At 46.8% G+C, this 21144-nt stretch overlaps 1 protein-coding gene across 1 annotated transcript in view; it reads right to left on the bottom strand.

Moving 5' to 3' along the window:
- diaph3 (diaphanous related formin 3) overlaps positions 1-18756 on the bottom strand; it is a 711417-nt gene extending 692661 nt beyond the window's left edge. The window contains exon 1 of the mRNA XM_090206735.1: positions 18163-18756. Coding sequence (XP_090062861.1) covers positions 18163-18282 — 120 coding nt within the window. The 5' untranslated portion in view covers positions 18283-18756. The remainder of the gene's footprint in view (positions 1-18162) is intronic.
- Positions 18757-21144: the final 2388 nt, after the last annotated feature.

Below are 21144 nucleotides of genomic sequence, written 5' to 3'. Positions count from 1 at the left end.
TCACTAACTGACCCCCCTATAGATGTTACCAGCCCTGTCACTAACTGACCTCCCCTATAGATGTTACCAGCCCTGTCACTAACTGACCTCCCCTATAGATGTTACCAGCCCTGTCACTAACTGACCCCCCCCCTATAGATGTTACCAGCCCTGTCACTAACTGACCTCCCCTATAGATGTTACCAGCCCTGTCACTAACTGACCCTATAGATGTTACCAGCCCTGTCACTAACTGACCTCCCCTATAGATGTTACCAGCCCTGTCACTAACTGACCCCCCGTATAGATGTTACCAGCCCTGTCACTAACTGATCTCCCCTATAGATGTTACCAGCCCTGTCACTAACTGACCTCCCCTATAGATGTTACCAGCCCTGTCACTAACTGACCCCCCCTATAGATGTTACCAGCCCTGTCACTAACTGACCTCCCCTATAGATGTTACCAGCCCTGTCACTAACTGACCTCCCCTATAGATGTTACCAGCCCTGTCACTAACTGACCTCCCCTATAGATGTTACCAGCCCTGTCACTAACTGTCCTCCCCTATAGATGTTACCAGCCCTGTCACTAACTGACCTCCCCTATAGATGTTACCAGCCCTGTCACTAACTGACCTCCCCTGTAGATGTTACCAGCCCGGTCACTAACTGACCTCCCTATAGATGTTACCAGCCCTGTCACTAACTGACCCCCCCTATAGATGTTACCAGCCCTGTCACTAACTGACCCCACCCCCATATAGATGTTACCAGCCCTGTCACTAACTGACCCCCCCATATAGATGTTACCAGCCCTGTCACTAACTGACCTCCCCTATAGATGTTACCAGCCCTGTCACTAACTGACCTCCCCTATAGATGTTAACAGCCCTGTCACTAACTGAGCTCCCTATAGATGTTACCAGCCCTGCCACTAACTGATCTCCCCTATAGATGTTACCAGCCCTGTCACTAACTGACCTCCCCTATAGATGTTACCAGCCCTGTCACTAACTGATCTCCCCTATAGATGTTACCAGCCCTGTCACTAACTGACCCCCCTATAGATGTTACCAGCCCTGTCACTAACTGACCTCCCTATAGATGTTACCAGCCCTGCCACTAACTGACCCCCCTATAGATGTTACCAGCCCTGTCACTAACTGACCCCCCTATAGATGTTACCAGCCCTGTCACTAACTGACCCCCCCTATAGATGTTACCAGCCCTGTCACTAACTGACCTCCCCTATAGATGTTACCAGCCCTGCCACTAACTGACCTCCCCTATAGATGTTACCAGCCCTGTCACTAACTGACCTCCCCTGTAGACGTTACCAGCCCTGTCACTAACTGACCTCCCCTATAGATGTTACCAGCCCTGTCACTAACTGACCTCCCCTATAGATGTTACCAGCCCTGTCACTAACGGACCTCCCCTATAGATGTTACCAGCCCTGTCACTAACTGACCTCCCCTATAGATGTTACCAGCCCTGTCACTAACTGATCTCCCCTATAGATGTTACCAGCCCTGTCACTAACTGACCCCCCTATAGATGTTACCAGCCCTGTCACTAACTGACCTCCCTATAGATGTTACCAGCCCTGCCACTAACTGACCCCCCTATAGATGTTACCAGCCCTGTCACTAACTGACCCCCCTATAGATGTTACCAGCCCTGTCACTAACTGACCCCCCCTATAGATGTTACCAGCCCTGTCACTAACTGACCTCCCCTATAGATGTTACCAGCCCTGCCACTAACTGACCTCCCCTGTAGATGTTACCAGCCCTGTCACTAACTGACCTCCCCTATAGATGTTACCAGCCCTGTCACGAACTGACCTCCCCTATAGATGTTACCAGCCCTGTCACTAACTGACCTCCCCTATAGATGTTACCAGCCCTGTCACTTACTGACCTCCCTATAGATGTTACCAGCCCTGTCACTAACTGACCTCCCCTATAGATGTTACCAGCCCTGTCACTAACTGACCTCCCCTGTAGACGTTACCAGCCCTGTCACTAACTGACCTCCCCTATAGATGTTACCAGCCCTGTCACTAACTGACCTCCCCTATAGATGTTACCAGCCCTGTCACTAACGGACCTCCCCTATAGATGTTACCAGCCCTGTCACTAACTGACCTCCCCTATAGATGTTACCAGCCCTGTCACTAACTGACCCCCCTGTAGATGTTACCAGCCCTGTCACTAACTGACCTCCCTATAGATGTTACCAGCCCTGTCACTAACTGACCTCCCCTATAGATGTTACCAGCCCTGTCACTAACTGACCCTATAGATGTTACCAGCCCTGTCACTAACTGACCTCCCTATAGATGTTACCAGCCCTGTCACTAACTGACCCCCCCTATAGATGTTACCAGCCCTGTCACTAACTGACCCTATAGATGTTACCAGCCCTGTCACTAACTGACCTCCCCTATAGATGTTACCAGCCCTGTCACTAACTGACCTCCCCTATAGATGTTACCAGCCCTGTCACTAACTGACCTCCCCTATAGATGTTACCAGCCCTGTCACTAACTGACCTCCCCTATAGATGTTACCAGCCCTGTCACTAACTGACCTCCCCTATAGATGTTACCAGCCCTGTCACTAACTGACCTCCATAGATGTTACCAGCCCTGTCACTAACTGACCTCCCCTATAGATGTTACCAGCCCTGTCACTAACTGACCTCCCCTATAGATGTTACCAGCCCTGTCACTAACTGACCTCCCCTATAGATGTTACCAGCCCTGTCACTAACTGACCCCCCGTATAGATGTTACCAGCCCTGTCACTAACTGACCTCCCCTATAGATGTTACCAGCCCTGTCACTAACTGACCCTATAGATGTTACCAGCCCTGTCACTAACTGACCCTATAGATGTTACCAGCCCTGTCACTAACTGACCTCCCCTATAGATGTTACCAGCCCTGTCACTAACTGACCCTATAGATGTTACCAGCCCTGTCACTAACTGACCCTATAGATGTTACCAGCCCTGTCACTAACTGACCTCCCTATAGATGTTACCAGCCCTGTCACTAACTGACCTCCCCTATAGATGTTACCAGCCCTGTCACTAACTGACCTCCCCTGTAGATGTTACCAGCCCTGTCACTAACTGACCCTATAGATGTTACCAGCCCTGTCACTAACTGACCCTATAGATGTTACCAGCCCTGTCACTAACTGACCCTATAGATGTTACCAGCCCTGTCACTAACTGACCCCCCTATAGATGTTACCAGCCTTGTCACTAGCTGATCTCCCCTATAGATGTTACCAGCCCTGTCACTAACTGACCCCCCCTATAGATGTTACCAGCCCTGTCACTAACTGACCTCCCCTATAGATGTTACCAGCCCTGTCACTAACTGACCTCCCCTATAGATATTACCAGCCCTGTCACTAACTGACCTCCCCTATAGATGTTACGAGCCCTGCCACTAACTGACCTCCCCTATAGATGTTACCAGCCCTGCCACTAACTGACCTCCCCTGTAGATGTTACCAGCCCTGTCACTAACTGACCCCACCCCCATATAGATGTTACCAGCCCTGTCACTAACTGACCTCCCCTATAGATGTTACCAGCCCTGTCACTAACTGACCTCCCCTATAGATGTTACCAGCCCTGTCACTAACTGACCTCCCCTATAGATGTTACCAGCCCTGTCACTAACTGACCTCCCCTATAGATGTTACCAGCCCTGTCACTAACTGACCTCCCCTATAGATGTTACCAGCCCTGTCACTAACTGACCTCCCCTATAGATGTTACCAGCCCTGTCACTAACTGACCTCCCCTATAGATGTTACCAGCCCTGTCACTAACTGACCTCCCCTATAGATATTACCAGCCCTGTCACTAACTGACCTCCCCTATAGATGTTACGAGCCCTGCCACTAACTGACCCCGATTTATTCTGCTTGAATGCTCAGTTGTTCCTTTCTGTCTCTCTCCTGTACACACACACACACACCTGAGAGCTGCTATTCAGCACATCTGAGGACTAAAGACTCAATCAGCTGGTAGTAATTAGCGGTAATGCCTGTCGTTACGGTTGACCCCACCGTGTTCGGTTCTCTCCACTGGATAGATCACACACACACACACACACACACACACACACACACACAGGGCCAAGCCAGATGGGAGCGGAGATCGTTCCACCCAGGACATCGCCTTCTGAAGGGCGCATCAGAATGTCAGTGACAAATGCGGACACCTGCTCTCTGCATTTCATCCTAATCTGGTCAACGGCATTCTGGGGATTTCTGACGCAGTGAACGGCAGCTCGAGTTAGGTTTTATATCATGACGGCTTCATTAATCAAGGAAAGGTGTGTGTGTGTGTGTGTGTGTGTCAAATCAAAGTTTATTGGTCACGTACACAGATTTGCAGAGGTTAATCGCAGGTGCAGCGAAATGTCTCTCTGAAATATGCACTGTACCCGGTTTCTATTTAATTATAGTGTTTTCACCCCACAGCAGTCAGTAGTGGCACAACCCTTCAGCATTTATTTGTGTGAAAACAGAATTATGGCAAACAGCCATTACTGTAATTAAAGACTGCAGGGCATTTTCACAGCTCAAGACGCATCAGTAAAAGGGGGGGGGGGGGGGGTTGGGTTGGAGGGGGGGGGGGGCTCGCTAAGGTGATATTTCCTCTACTAATTCTCCTTTCAGAAATGCAACTCTTACGGACAGATACAAGAACATCGTTTAGACATTTAAAAAAAAACACACATTCTGTCTTCCTTCTTTGTGCTAATTGTCGTAAACATGTTTGTTTGAATGTTATGGTGGTGGAGTGGGTGGGGGGTGGGGGGTTGTATATTGAAAACGAGCCCCAGACAGTATGCAGTTCTGAAATCTGCAGCTTTTTAAATGTCACAACTTCTGATAGAGAAACTAGTCACCTTTGTTATTTTGTGGTGTTACAGCACCACCTAGTGGTCGAATCATGTCACTTCACCTGAAGGCAATAAACCAAAATATGGTCCCCCGAATTAAAGTCCTACTCATCATCTCCTCTTTGTAAATATTTGGATCCAAACCAGCCAGTAGCCGGGGGGGGGTGTAATTGCTAAGGATCATCCAAGTCAACTGAAATGAACTTACAGCGTTAGAATAAGGATTAACCTATCGTAGAGGCCCTCAAGCTGGCGAGCAGCTTCCCCCACGACGCAGCTGAACGAGACACCTCTATAAAACGTAGAAGACTGACATTACAACCGGGGAGACACCTCTATAGACGTAGAAGACTGACATTACAACCGGGGAGACACCTCTATAGACGTAGAAGACTGACATTACAACCGGAGAGACACCTCTATAGACGTAGAAGACTGACATTACAACCGGAGAGACACCTCTATAGACGTAGAAGACTGACATTACAACCGGAGAGACACCTCTATAGACGTAGAAGACTGACATTACAACCGGGGAGACACCTCTATAGACGTAGAAGACTGACATTACAACCGGGGGAGACACCTCTATAGACGTAGAAGACTGACATTACAACCGGGGAGACACCTCTATAGACGTAGAAGACTGACATTACAACCGGGGAGACACCTCTATAGACGTAGAAGACTGACATTACAACCGGGGGAGACACCTCTATAGACGTAGAAGACTGACATTACAACCGGGGAGACACCTCTATAGACGTAGAAGACTGACATTACAACCGGGGAGACACCTCTATAGACGTAGAAGAATGACATTACAACGGGGGAGACACCTCTATAGACGTAGAAGACTGACATTACAACCGGGGGAGACACCTCTATAGACGTAGAAGACTGACATTACAACCGGGGAGACACCTCTATAGACGTAGAAGAATGACATTACAACGGGGGAGACACCTCTATAGACGTAGAAGACTGACATTACAACCGGGGAGACACCTCTATAGACGTAGAAGACTGACATTACAACCGGGGGAGACACCTCTATAGACGTAGAAGACTGACATTACAACCGGGGGAGACACCTCTATAGACGTAGAAGACTGACATTACAACCGGGGAGACACCTCTGTAGATGTAGAAGACTGACATTACAACCGGGGGGGACACCTCTATAGACGTAGAAGACTGACATTACAACCGGGGAGACACCTCTATAGACGTAGAAGACTGACATTACAACCGGGAGGCCATTTGATTTTTTTTTTTTTTTAACTGATATTGAAAAGACAACGATGATACAACTTCAAAAATGAAAACAAAACCCAGCGACAACACACATCATCACGAGGAAGATGATTGATGAAGAGTGTGGTCATGTAGCGAGGGCGACTCTGGGAACCAGCCAGAGTCGTATCTACTGGACGTCTCCCCCTTCACAGTGTGTCCATCAGCCACGTGACGCCTCAGCAGCTCCGGGCACCAGGAAGCCCACAGCTCAGAGTAGTGGCCAGTCGCCCTCACTAGGAGCGGCAGCGTAGCCTAGTGGTTAGAGTGGAGGGGCGGCAGCGTAGCCTAGTGGTTAGAGTGGAGGGGCGGCAGCGTAGCCTAGTGGTTAGAGTGGAGGGGCGGCAGCGTAGCCTAGTGGTTAGAGTGGAGGGGCGGCAGCGTAGCCTAGTGGTTAGAGTGGAGGGGCGGCAGCGTAGCCTAGTGGTTAGAGTGGAGGGGCGGCAGCGTAGCCTAGTCGTTAGAGTGGAGGGGCGGCAGCGTAGCCTAGTGGTTAGAGTGGAGGGGCGGCAGGTAGCCTAGTGGTTAGAGTGGAGGGGCGGCAGGTAGCCTAGTGGTTAGAGTGGAGGGGCGGCAGCGTAGCCTAGTGGTTAGAGTGTAGAGGTGGCAGGGTAGCCTAGTGGTTAGAGTGGAGGGGCGGCAGCGTAGCCTAGTGGTTAGAGTGGAGGGGCGGCAGCGTAGCCTAGTGGTTAGAGTGTTGGACTAGTAACCGAAAGGTTGCAAGTTCAAACCCCCGAGCTGACAAGGTACAAATCTGTCGTTCTGCCCCTTAACCTAGACCAGTTAACCCACTGCTCCTAGGCCAGTTAACCCACTGTTCCTAGGCCAGTTAACCCACTGTTCCTAGACCAGTTAACCCACTGTTCATAGACCAGTTAACCCACTGTTCATAGACCAGTTAACCCACTGTTCCTAGACCAGTTAACCCTCTGTTCCTAGACCAGTTAACCCTCTGTGCCTAGACCAGTTAACCCACTGTTCCTAGACCAGTTAACCCACTAGGCCATCATTGAAAATAAGAATTTGTTCTTGACTTGCCTAGTTAAATAAAGGTAAATTTTAAAAAAAAATAAACTAGGAGCCCTCCGCCGCTTCTCCCCTGCATTCCCTCACGAGCGTCATGTGACTCCTCAAATGGTGTGTGTTCCGTGTTCCAAATGGCACCCTACAGTGCACTACTTTTGACCAGGGTGTGTGGGGTTGCGGTTGAAAGTAGTGCACTATAAAAAATAAAGGGGAAAAGGGAGGCATTTGGTACGCGGCCTGAGCGTCTGCCCGAGGCATTTCAGACCGAGCGTCTGCCCGAGGCATCTCAGACCCAGCGTCTGCCCGAGGCATCTCAGACCCAGCGTCTGCCCGAGGCATCTCAGACCCAGCGTCTGCCCGAGGCATCTCAGACCCAGCGTCTGCCCGAGGCATCTCAGACCCAGCGTCTGCCCGAGGCATCTCAGACCCAGCGTCTGCCCGAGGCATCTCAGACCCAGCGTCTGCCCGAGGCATCTCAGACCCAGCGTCTGCCCGAGGCATCTCAGACCCAGCGTCTGCCCGAGGCATCTCAGACTCAGCGTCTGCCCGAGGCATCTCAGACTCAGCGTCTGCCCGAGGCATCTCAGACTCAGCGTCTGCCCGAGGCATCTCAGACTCAGCGTCTGCCCGAGGCATCTCAGACTCAGCGTCTGCCCGAGGCATCTCAGACTCAGCGTCTGCCCGAGGCATCTCAGACTCAGCGTCTGCCCGAGGCATCTCAGACTCAGCGTCTGCCCGAGGCATCTCAGACTCAGCGTCTGCCCGAGGCATCTCAGACTCAGCGTCTGCCCGAGGCATCTCAGACTCAGCGTCTGCCCGAGGCATCTCAGACTCAGCGTCTGCCCGAGGCATTTCAGACTGAATGTGACTCATTGGCGGCAGCTTTGAAGACTGTTTTATTTACTCTCGTTAAGTTTCACTCGTGTTAGTGTGGTTGTTACTGGTCATCACCTGACTCAACGTTAAATCACCCAATCTCAGTCTTATCTGCAGTTGCCATGGCGGCGTCCCAGTAGCAGAGAGCTCCTGTAAATATGTACATATTTAATTATTTTTTTTTAACTGGTTTTAACTTGTGTTTATAAAAATAAACTGTTCTGTTTTTGATACCATTGAGTTTAATTGCATATTTCTCTCCTGCAGTCTACTAGTCAACTGTGTGTTCCTGGTTCTAGTCTCCTGCAGACTACTGGTCAACTGTGTGTTCCTGGTTCTAGTCTCCTGCAGACTACTGGTCAACTGTGTGTTCCTGGTTCTAGTCTCCTGCAGTCTACTAGTCAACTGTGTGTTCCTGGTTCTAGTCTCCTGCAGACTACTGGTCAACTGTGTGTTCCTGGTTCTAGTCTCCTGCAGACTACTAGTCAACTGTGTGTTCCTGGTTCTAGTCTCCTGCAGACTACTGGTCAACTGTGTGTTCCTGGTTCTAGTCTCCTGCAGACTACTGGTCAACTGTGTGTTCCTGGTTCTAGTCTCCTGCAGACTACTAGTCAACTGTGTGTTCCTGGTTCTAGTCTCCTGCAGACTACTGGTCAACTGTGTGTTCCTGGTTCTAGTTTCCTGCAGTCTACTAGTCAACTGTGTGTTCCTGGTTCTAGTCTCCTGCAGTCTACTAGTCAACTGTGTGTTCCTGGTTCTAGTCTCCTGCAGACTACTGGTCAACTGTGTGTTCCTGGTTCTAGTCTCCTGCAGACTACTAGTCAACTGTGTGTTCCTGGTTCTAGTCTCCTGCAGACTACTGGTCAACTGTGTGTTCCTGGTTCTAGTCTCCTGCAGACTACTAGTCAACTGTGTGTTCCTGGTTCTAGTCTCCTGCAGACTACTGGTCAACTGTGTGTTCCTGGTTCTAGTCTCCTGCAGACTACTGGTCAACTGTGTGTTCCTGGTTCTAGTCTCCTGCAGTCTACTAGTCAACTGTGTGTTCCTGGTTCTAGTCTCCTGCAGACTACTAGTCAACTGTGTGTTCCTGGTTCTAGTCTCCTGCAGACTACTGGTCAACTGTGTGTTCCTGGTTCTAGTTTCCTGCTGTCTACTAGTCAACTGTGTGTTCCTGGTTCTAGTCTCCTGCAGTCTACTAGTCAACTGTGTGTTCCTGGTTCTAGTCTCCTGCAGTCTACTAGTCAACTGTGTGTTCCTGGTTCTAGTCTCCTGCAGTCTACTAGTCAACTGTGTGTTCCTGGTTCTAGTCTCCTGCAGACTACTAGTCAACTGTGTGTTCCTGGTTCTAGTCTCCTGCAGACTACTAGTCAACTGTGTGTTCCTGGTTCTAGTTTCCTGCAGACTACTAGTCAACTGTGTGTTTCTCTGTGTGTTTCTGTGTGTGTTTCTGTGTGTTCCTGGTTCTAGTCTCCTGCAGACTACTCGTCAACTGTGTGTTTCTCTGTGTGTTTCTCTGTGTGTTTCTCTGTGTGTTCCTGGTTCTTCGATGTTGTTTCCATGTGTACTATCTGCAGTACATTGATTGTTGTCATTGATTTGATCCCCATTGCGACACATGGGGTAAGACGTGATCTGATTTTAACACACCCATAGTGCTCTGATCAAAAGTAGTGCCCTATATAGGGAACAGGGCGCCACTAAAGTAGTGCCCTATAGAGGGAACAGGGCGCCACTAAAGTAGTGCCCTATATAGGGAACAGGGCGCCACTAAAGTAGTGCCCTATAGAGGGAACAGGGCGGTATAAAAGTAGTGTCCTATAGAGGGAACAGGGCGGTATAATAGTAGTGCCCTATAGAGGGAACAGGGCAGTATAATAGTAGTGCCCTATAGAGGGAACAGGGCGGTATAATAGTAGTGCCCTATAGAGGGAACAGGGCAGTATAATAGTAGTGCCCTATAGAGGGAACAGGGCGGTATAATAGTAGTGCCCTATAGAGGGAACAGGGCGGTATAATAGTAGTGCCCTATAGAGGGAACAGGGCGGTATAATAGTAGTGCCCTATAGAGGGAACAGGGCAGTTTAATAGTAGTGCCCTATAGAGGGAACAGGGCAGTTTAATAGTAGTGCCCTATAGAGGGAACAGGGCAGTTTAATAGTAGTGCCCTATAGAGGGAACAGGTCAGTATAATAGTAGTGCCCTATAGAGGGAACAGGGCAGTATAATAGTAGTGCCCTATAGAGGGAACAGGGCAGTATAATAGTAGTGCCCTATAGAGGGAACAGGGCAGTATAATAGTAGTGCCCTATAGAGGGAACAGGGCAGTTTAATAGTAGTGCCCTATAGAGGGAACAGGGCAGTATAATAGTAGTGCCCTATAGAGGGAACAGGGCAGTATAATAGTAGTGTCCTATAGAGGGAACAGGGCAGTATAATAGTAGTGCCCTATAGAGGGAACAGGGCGGTATAATAGTAGTGTCCTATAGAGGGAACAGGGCAGTTTAATAGTAGTGCCCTATAGAGGGAACAGGGCAGTATAATAGTAGTGCCCTATAGAGGGAACAGGGCAGTTTAATAGTAGTGCCCTATAGAGGGAACAGGGCAGTATAATAGTAGTGTCCTATAGAGGGAACAGGGCGGTATAATAGTAGTGCCCTATAGAGGGAACAGGGCAGTATAATAGTAGTGTCCTATAGAGGGAACAGGGCAGTATAATAGTAGTGCCCTATAGAGGGAACAGGGCAGTATAATAGTAGTGTCCTATAGAGGGAACAGGGCAGTATAATAGTAGTGCCCTATAGAGGGAACAGGGCAGTATAATAGTAGTGTCCTATAGAGGGAACAGGGCAGTATAATAGTAGTGCCCTATAGAGGGAATAAGGCGGTATAATAGTAGTGCCCTATAGAGGGAACAGGGCAGTTTAATAGTAGTGTCCTATAGAGGGAACAGGGCAGTATAATAGTAGTGCCCTATAGAGGGAATAGGGCGCCACTAAAGTAGTGCCCTATAGAGGGAACAGGGCAGTATAATAGTAGTGCCCTATAGAGGGAATAAGGGGGTATAATAGTAGTTCCCTATAGAGGGAACAGGGCAGTTTAATAGTAGTGTCCTATAGAGGGAACAGGGCGGTATAATAGTAGTGCCCTATAGAGGGAACAGGGCAGTATAATAGTAGTGCCCTATAGAGGGAATAAGGCGGTATAATAGTAGTTCCCTATAGAGGGAACAGGGCAGTTTAATAGTAGTGTCCTATAGAGGGAACAGGGCAGTATAATAGTAGTGTCCTATAGAGGGAACAGGGCAGTATAATAGTAGTGCCCTATAGAGGGAATAAGGCGGTATAATAGTAGTGCCCTATAGAGGGAACAGGGCAGTTTAATAGTAGTGTCCTATAGAGGGAACAGGGCAGTATAATAGTAGTGCCCTATAGAGGGAATAGGGCGCCACTAAAGTAGTGCCCTATAGAGGGAACAGGGCAGTATAATAGTAGTGCCCTATAGAGGGAATAAGGCGGTATAATAGTAGTTCCCTATAGAGGGAACAGGGCGCCATCTGAGACCTATCCTCTGTTAAATCATAGCTGTTCACTATCCCACATTCAACTTGATTTAATCTTGTTCTGATTTCAGGGTGAACTGGTGGTTAATTGACCATGCGGTTCTCTCACATCCCACAGAGAGGCTGTGTATCGATAATTGACCAAGCGGTTCTCTCACATCCCACAGAGAGGCTGTGCATCGATAATTGACCAAGCGGTTCTCTCACATCCCACAGAGAGGCTGTGCATCGATCTCAGCCTCTGGGAAATTAGACAGGATATATTTTTGTTAAAGTTCAGAACAGTCAAAGTCACGTCGTTCATGAAATTGGATAAAACCAGATCAAAGTACGACGACCAAAGTTTGAAAACGGACTGATGCCCCTACATCGATGAAGTTACATCAGAAAGTTCCAGACTCAGACCCCACACTGTTACCAACAGACAGAGAGACTCAGACCCCACACTGTTACCAACAGACAGAGAGACTCAGACCCCAGACTGTTACCAACAGACAGAGAGACTCAGACCCCACACTGTTACCAACAGACAGAGAGACTCAGACCCCACACTGTTACCAACAGACAGAGAGACTCAGACCCCACACTGTTACCAACAGACAGAGACTCAGACTCCACACTGTTACCAACAGACAGAGAGACTCAGACCCCACACTGTTACCAACAGACAGAGAGACTCAGACCCCACACTGTTACCAACAGACAGAGAGACTCAGACCCCAGACTGTTACCCCTACATCGATAAAGTTACATCAGAAAGCTCCTGACTCAGACCCCAGACTGTTACCAACAGACAGAGAGACTCAGACCCCAGACTGTTACCAACAGACAGAGACTCAGACTCCACACTGTTACCAACAGACAGAGAGACTCAGACCCCACACTGTTACCAACAGACAGAGAGACTCAGACCCCACACTGTTACCAACAGACAGAGAGACTCAGACCCCAGACTGTTACCAACAGACAGAGACTCAGACCCCAGACTGTTACCAACAGACAGAGAGATCTCAGACCCCAGACTGTTACCAACAGACAGAGAGATCTCAGACCCCAGACTGTTAGCAACAGACAGAGACTCAGACCCCAGACTGTTACCAACAGACAGAGACTCCACACTGTTACCAACAGACAGAGACTCAGACCCCAGACTGTTAGCAACAGACAGAGACTCAGACCCCAGACTGTTACCAACAGACAGAGAGACTCAGACCCCAGACTGTTACCAACAGACAGAGAGACCCAGACCCCAGACTGTTACCAACAGACAGAGACTCAGACCCCAGACTGTTACCAACAGACAGAGACTCAGACCCCAGACTGTTACCAACAGACAGAGAGATCTCAGACCCCAGACTGTTAGCAACAGACAGAGACTCAGACCCCAGACTGTTACCTGGAGACAGAGAGACCCCACACTGTTACCAACAGACAGAGACTCTCAGACTCCACACTGTTACCAACAGACAGAGACTCCACACTGTTACCAACAGACAGAGAGACCCCACACTGTTACCAACAGACAGAGACTCTCAGACTCCACACTGTTACCAACAGACAGAGACTCTCAGACTCCACACTGTTACCAACAAACAGAGACTCCACACTGTTACCAACAGACAGAGAGACTCCACACTGTGACCTGGAGGCTCAAGTTCAGCAGGCTAAATGTAGAACCAATCCAACTAATGACATCACCACGGTCAGTCAGTCACAGCCAGCAGCTACACTACAGGGAGGGACGGCAAGACACTTAGAGGGACACAGAGAACCACACACACAGACAACAGAACCACACACACACACACAGACAACAAAACCACACAGAGGCGACACAGAAACCCACACACACACACAGACAAACGTAGAAAACCACACACACACAGAAAACCACACACACACACACACACACAGACAGACGTAGAAGACCACACACACACACAGACACACAGAACCACACACACAGACACACAGAACCACACACACAGACAAACACACAGAACCACACACACACAGATCCACACAAGGTGGGACGGCAGTCGCTAGGTAGTAAGTATTCTTGTCTGAGCCAGAACGGCCCACAGGGCAGGAGCCCATGTCCTGTAGTGTGAGGCAGCTTGATGAACTCCCTCTGGACCAGACACTAGTCTACGGCAGGAGGTCACTAGGTCAAAGTGCTGTTTAAACAACCAGACACTAGTCTACGGCAGGAGGTCACTAGGTCAAAGTGTTGTTTAAACAACCAGACACTAGTCTACGGCAGGAGGTCACTAGGTCAACGTGTTTAAACAACCAGACACTAGTCTACGGCAGGAGGTCACTAGGTCAAAGTGTTGTTTAAACAACCAGACACTAGTCTACGGCAGGAGGTCACTAGGTCAAAGTGCTGTTTAAACAACCAGACACTAGTCTACTGCAGGAGGTCACTAGGTCAAAGTGCTGTTTAAACAACCAGACACTAGTCTACGGCAGGAGGTCACTAGGTCAACGTGCTGTTTAAACAACCAGACACTAGTCTACGGCAGGAGGTCACTAGGTCAAAGTGTTGTTTAAACAACCAGACACTAGTCTACGGCAGGAGGTCACTAGGTCAAAGTGCTGTTTAAACAACCAGACACTAGTCTACTGCAAGAGGTAACTAGGTCAAAGTGCTGTTTAAACAACCAGACACTAGTCTACTGCAGGAGGTCACTAGGTCAAAGTGCTGTTTAAACAACCAGACACTAGTCTACGGCAGGAGGTCACTAGGTCAACGTGTTTAAACAACCAGACACTAGTCTACGGCAGGAGGTCACTAGGTCAACGTGTTTAAACAACCAGACACTAGTCTACGGCAGGAGGTCACTAGGTCAAAGTGTTGTTTAAACAACCAGACACTAGTCTACGGCAGGAGGTCACTAGGTCAAAGTGCTGTTTAAACAACCAGACACTAGTCTACTGCAGGAGGGCACTAGGTCAAAGTGCTGTTTAAACAACCAGACACTAGTCTACGGCAGGAGGTCACTAGGTCAACGTGCTGTTTAAACAACCAGACACTAGTCTACGGCAGGAGGTCACTAGGTCAACGTGTTTAAACAACCAGACACTAGTCTACGGCAGGAGGTCACTAGGTCAAAGTGTTGTTTAAACAACCAGACACTAGTCTACGGCAGGAGGTCACTAGGTCAAAGTGTTGTTTAAACAACCAGACACTAGTCTACGGCAGGAGGTCACTAGGTCAAAGTGTTGTTTAAACAACCAGACACTAGTCTACGGCAGGAGGTCACTAGGTCAAAGTGTTGTTTAAACAACCAGACACTAGTCTACGGCAGGAGGTCACTAGGTCAACGTGCTGTTTAAACAACCAGACACTAGTCTACGGCAGGAGGTCACTAGGTCAACGTGTTTAAACAACCAGACACTAGTCTACGGCAGGAGGTCACTAGGTCAAAGTGTTGTTTAAACAACCAGACACTAGTCTACGGCAGGAGGTCACTAGGTCAAAGTGCTGTTTAAACAACCAGACACTAGTCTACGGCAGGAGGTCACTAGGTCAACGTGTTTAAACAACCAGACACTAGTCTACTGCAGGAGGTCACTAGGTCAACGTGCTGTTTAAACAACCAGACACTAGTCTACGGCAGGAGGTCACTAGGTCAAAGTGCTGTTTAAACAACCAGACACTAGTCTACGGCAGGAGGTCACTAGGTCAACGTGTTTAAACAACCAGACACTAGTCTACTGCAGGAGGTCACTAGGTCAACGTGCTGTTTAAACAACCAGACACTAGTCTACGGCAGGAGGTCACTAGGTCAAAGTGTTGTTTAAACAACCAGACACTAGTCTACGGCAGGAGGTCACTAGGTCAACGTGTTTAAACAACCAGACACTAGTCTACGGCAGGAGGTCACGAGGTCAAAGTGTTGTTTAAACAACCAGACACTAGTCTACAGCAGGAAGTAACTAGGTCAAAGCTTTGCTGAGAACAAACAAGTTGGAGGTAGAGAACTATAATTATAATTCAGTTCACACAGTACACAGCTACAGTCCAAATGTGTTCTGACTCGCTATACTGTCTCCGGAACATTCTCAGGGAAAGAGAGAGAACCAGGAAATAGAACCTAGTGACAAACAAGGAAGTCCACACTCCAGAATCCTCTAGCATGACATAACCATGGCAACGCCACAGTTGACATTCCCTGGGTATTATTATTCTGTTATGTTTAACTCCCTCCAACAACGTCACAGGGATTCCTGGCCTTCAAGAAAACCCCACCCCAACTGAACACTCGGGGGGGGGGGGGGGGGGGGGGTTCCATCCCAAATAGAAACTTATTTCCTATACTGTGCACTTCACACCATAGTACATAGGGTCCAATTTGGGACGCAGATCCATTTCAAACGAAACGGGTCCATTATCACAATCTGTTCATCTGATTTCCTGTTCTACACTTCCTGTGTCAATCCCTCCATTCCAAATCTCTGAAACGTCTCTGGAAGAAAAAAAAAAAAATGTACCGCCCAGATTGAGCTAAACGAGTGTGTGTGTTTGAGTGTCACATTACCAAGGTACTTAACAGATTGGAAGAGGACCCAGGGACCTCAGGAGAAGACTCTCATAATGATTAAAACTTTAATCTAGGGCAGCAGTGTAATAGACTGTCAGCAATTCCATTTGAAAAGGTAGCATAACCTCTGGCTGACGGAGGGAGCTCAGAATATACATGGACCCCTATTTCCATAAGGATCTGGTCCAAAGTAGTGCACTATGTAGGGAATAGGGTTCTATAGGGCTCTGGTCTAAAGTAGTGCACTATATGGGGAATAGGGTTCTATAGGGCTCTGGTCTAAAGTAGTGCACTATGTAGGGAATAGAGTTCTATAGGGCCCTGGTCTAAAGTAGTGCACTATGTAGGGAATAGGGTTCTATGGGGCTCTGGTCTAAAGTAGTGCACTAAATAGGGAATATGGTGCCGTTTGGAACAAAGGCCTTATTTCCAACTTCTGCAGTCAGTTGCTCAAGCCTGCGTATTTGCATTGGATTAGAATTAAAAAGTCAGAGAAGAGAGAGAGAGAGACAGAGAGGCGATACTCCATTAGTTTTGTGTCACTCATAAAATGTCATTAACATTTGTCGGCCGTGATCTGCTGCCTAAAGAGGAAAGAACCATTTCTCTAAGATGAAAGAAGCTCTTATAAAAAAAGTTCCTAAGACAAGCATCAATGCTTCTCTTCAATACTGGCACAGGTGACAACGCAAATGAATCAAAGTGTTTAAAAATATATATATATAATTTAACCTGGCTGCAGAATAAACTGAAACATTGTTGCTGAAAAAAATAAAGCAATGAAAAAGGAATGTGTGGAAGTCGGAACCCTTGAATTAGAATCATCATTAGACTCGTTCTAATTCTAGAAGTGGAACATCTGAAAGACTAGACTGATGTCTGGTGTGGCAGGAGCAAACTCACAGTACGGAGTCTCAAATGGCCCCCTATTCCCTATACAGAACACTACTTCTGACCAGTCAGCCCAAGGAGAGGTCAAACCTTATTTGTCCACGTGGTGTCGAGAAAGACGGACCAGAGCAGACAGACGACATCGGTCAGTAGAGTACAGAGGCAGTGGGATTACAACTAGCTTACTTATCCCCTGGCTAATTTGACCTGTTGATACAGCCCAGCTTGTCTGAGGCAAAGCAAATACAACCACCACAACGTAATGCTGGACTGTAAAGGCCTGTATCTGGGATATCAACAATACTTCTTCGTCCTGAACCGACTGAATATCCTACATTGTTATTTTAACATTAGTCAGCTACCACACCCTTAGTGAAGTACCTCAACTCCTCCACCGACTAGAGTTGTTCAAATGAACCTCTGACTCGCTATGCATCGACACTTAACATGGTTTAACACCCTTATGTGTTTGTTCTCTGGCGTTGCATGCCTGTCTTAGTTTGCTGAAATCCAAACGACGTTTTGTAAAGGTAACCTGTAACAGCTAGTAATGGATACCACAAATCTTAGGTATACAATCTTGTAGCTATGTTTGACTGTATGATATATTACAGACGACCATTAGAAAAAGGAGAGACAAAATGTCCCTTTCATTTGAAGAGAGAGAGAGTGGGCTTTGCAGCATTTGGCACAGAGCAAATCCTTGTAAAAAATGATTAATGTCAACGTTTTACATTATCAGTGGAGGAAAAAAAACTGGGATTTAGCACAATGTGAGTGCAGACAAGACAGATTGACTCTCAAAACAAAATCAGTACATGGCATTGTACTGGAATGTCAATTATTAGCAGGTTTACGGGAACAAGTATTTAACTACCAAGCCTGAATCATTGCATTGTGGATGGTGGGCAAAAAAACGCATTGTCAAAACGTCACTTTAGCTCGTCCTGAGAGTTCATTTTACAATCCAGGGTGAGTTGTTTCACTTGAGTTAAACTGTGTCGAGTCAGTGACACTTTCAGCGATCGATTTTTAGAAAAGGCCTACTTACAAACTTTGGTTTACGGTCTCCATCCTCGCCTCCAGACGATCCACCTTGTCCTGTGGTGAATCCCTTCTTTCGCTGTTTGTCTCGTCCACTGGATTGAAGATTACTCCAATGGTTCTCCATGATAACTACAGTAGTTTAGCTGGGCTACTCACTGTCACTACTGTACCCGACCTTTGCAACAAACAAAAAACGGCGAAACGTGCAATACGGTTTGTTAACAAAAGAGATTATTGGTGGAAAAGTTACTTTAACCTGATATCGGGTACAAACAGACAATGTGATAACGAGGACAGAGAGAGAGAGAAAAGCGACGCCTTCAAAGATGCTAACGAGCTAGCTAACTATCACGGTCGGATTGCCTTAATCCTATTTGTGGCTTTTCAGGTAGTTTGCCTTCCAAGACGTATAGAAAAGATAAACTACTGTTATCAACACGTTTTCTTGAATACTACTGTTGAAATATTTGCAAAACGATGTTGACAAAGTCAGTTAAGCTATCAGACAACGTTAAAGCGAGTTGATATTTTTACAGCTCAAACTTCTGACTGCAAAAAAAAAATGTTCAATCCGAAAACCGCGCCACCGGAAGTTGTCAGTGTGACGTTGTTTTATTCTAGCCAATTGTTTTTGCCGACAACGGAAACGCCTTTAATTTTGAGATAAATGATTGGCCGTTCGTCATGTCACTCATTTCATTCAAGAGATGAGCAACATGATAAAAAAACGACGCGGGGAAAAAAGCACGTTGTTTATTAATCTACAAAGGCTATTTTGACAAAAATGTTGACAGTTTTACCTTGTAGACTAAAACATTTCCCTGAATCCAACTCTTTCATGTGTCGAAAATAAACAGACACTTGGCAAAATCGTACTGTGTGTAGTCTGTCGGAATCATCTAATCTTTCTTTGGGTATTTTACAATTATTTAGTGGTTTCTTGTAGAGGACTGTATTGCTTGTAGCCGGTCCCGACATAGATCATTGAGGCGCGGTCGGTCGGACAGACATGCAATTTTGGGATGAAAATATTTTCGTTGTCCCTGAGATTATTTGTAAACTGTTGTCTTTCTGCTTTGTATGCGTTAGCCTTATTTTACATATTGTATTAAAATAACATTTGACTTTTTTCACATTATTCACACACTCAGAATTCAACGTCAGTAGTTTACCTCTCCTCTCCTAGTTGAGCTTGCGAGTTCATGTGCCCCTTACATGTATGTTGTACATGTGTGTCTGGCCTCATTGGAATAGAGTAAATTAAATCAAATTGTATTTGTCACATGCACATGGTTAGCAGATGTTAATGCGAGTGTAGCAAAATGCTTGTGCTTCTAGTTCCGACAATGCAGTAATCACCAACGAGTAATCTAACCTAACAATTCCACAACTACTACCTCATACACACAAGTGTAAATTAATAAGAATATGTACATAAAGATATATGAATGAGTGATGGTACAGAACGGCATAGGCAAGATGCAGTAGATGGTATCGAGGACAGTATATACATATGAGATGAGTAATGTAGGGTATGTAAACATTATATTAAGTGGCTAGTGATACATTTTTTACATAAAGAGTCAGTAGATGGTATAGAGTACAGTATATACATATGAGATGAGTAATGTAAGGTATGTAAACATAAAGTGGCGTTGTTTAAAGTGGCTAGTGATACATGTATTACATAAAGATGGCAAGATGCAGTAGATGATATAGAGTACAGTATATACATATGAGATTAGTAATGTAGGGTATGTAAACATTATATTAAGAGGCATTGTTTAAAGTGGCTAGTGATAATTTTTTACATCAATTCCCATTATTAAAGTGGCTGGAGTTGAGTCAGTGTGTTGGCAGCAGCCACTCAATGTTAGTGGTGGCTGTTTAACAGTCTGATGGCCTTGAGATAGAAGCTGTTTTTCAGTCTCTCGGTCCCTGCTTTGATGCACCTGTACTGACCTCGCCTTCTGGATGATAGCGGGGTGAACAGGCAGTGGCTCGGGTGGTTGTTGTCCTTGACGATCTTTATGGCCTTCCTGTGACATCGGGTGGTGTAGGTTTCCTGGATGGCAGGTAGTTTGCCCCCGCGGGTGATGCATTGTGCAGACCTCACCACCCTCTGGAGAGCCTTGCGGTTGTGGGCGGAGCAGTTGCCGTACCAGGCCCGACAGGATGCTCTCGATTGTGCATCTGTAGAAGTTTGTGAGGGTTTTAGGTGAGTATGCTGCCTACACGGCGGACAATTACGTGGCAGTTAACTTTAATATGAAATGAACTTAAATATGATTAGACTGCAGTTTACTAGTGTCTGTAAAATACCTATTGACAATGGCTAAAGAAGTGGATGGTGCTCAACCAACGTGAGTTGAGATTTAATCAGAAGATAATTGAAGAGGAAAAGCAAGGGGTATAGTATAGTATTCGTGAGTTGAGATTTAATCAGAAGATAATTGAACAGGAAGGGGTATAGTATAGTATTTGATTAGGCATGTATTTAGTCTCTGACTGCAAACCGTCCTCCTAAAAGGTATATCCAATATGCAAAACGTATAGCAAGTGTAGCTGTCATCTTCCTTCATGCTTCAAGTTCAGTAGTACCTGCAAGCAATGGTGATCCATCATTCAGAGCAGGTGGGGCTGAGACCCACACTTTTAGAAACTAAATAAATACAAATTATATATATATATATATTATTATGTATTATTTTTTGGGGCGGTGGGTTGCCTGTTTTGCATGTTATTTTGGCATTAAAATGTGTCCCATATCAGTTTGCAAACAATGTAAAAAAAAATATATATATATATATATATAATTGAGTTAATAAAGTCTCATACACACATGTTCTCTCTTTTGTTTTCTTGAGTAAGGCAGCTCCAAAACGCAGGTGTTTCAGTCTAGGCTCAGTGCTTTCCTGTGGTGGTGGGAGCGAGCCAGCAAAAAATAGGAGCATTGCGCCGTGATTGGCTCAGTGTTCTGTCACTC

Source organism: Oncorhynchus mykiss, chromosome 18 (assembly GCF_057628025.1).
Source record: "Oncorhynchus mykiss isolate SJ-2025 chromosome 18, ASM5762802v1, whole genome shotgun sequence".
In the NCBI taxonomy this organism is placed as follows: Eukaryota; Metazoa; Chordata; class Actinopteri; order Salmoniformes; family Salmonidae; genus Oncorhynchus; species Oncorhynchus mykiss.
This window is presented reverse-complemented; position numbering and strand designations above follow the sequence as displayed.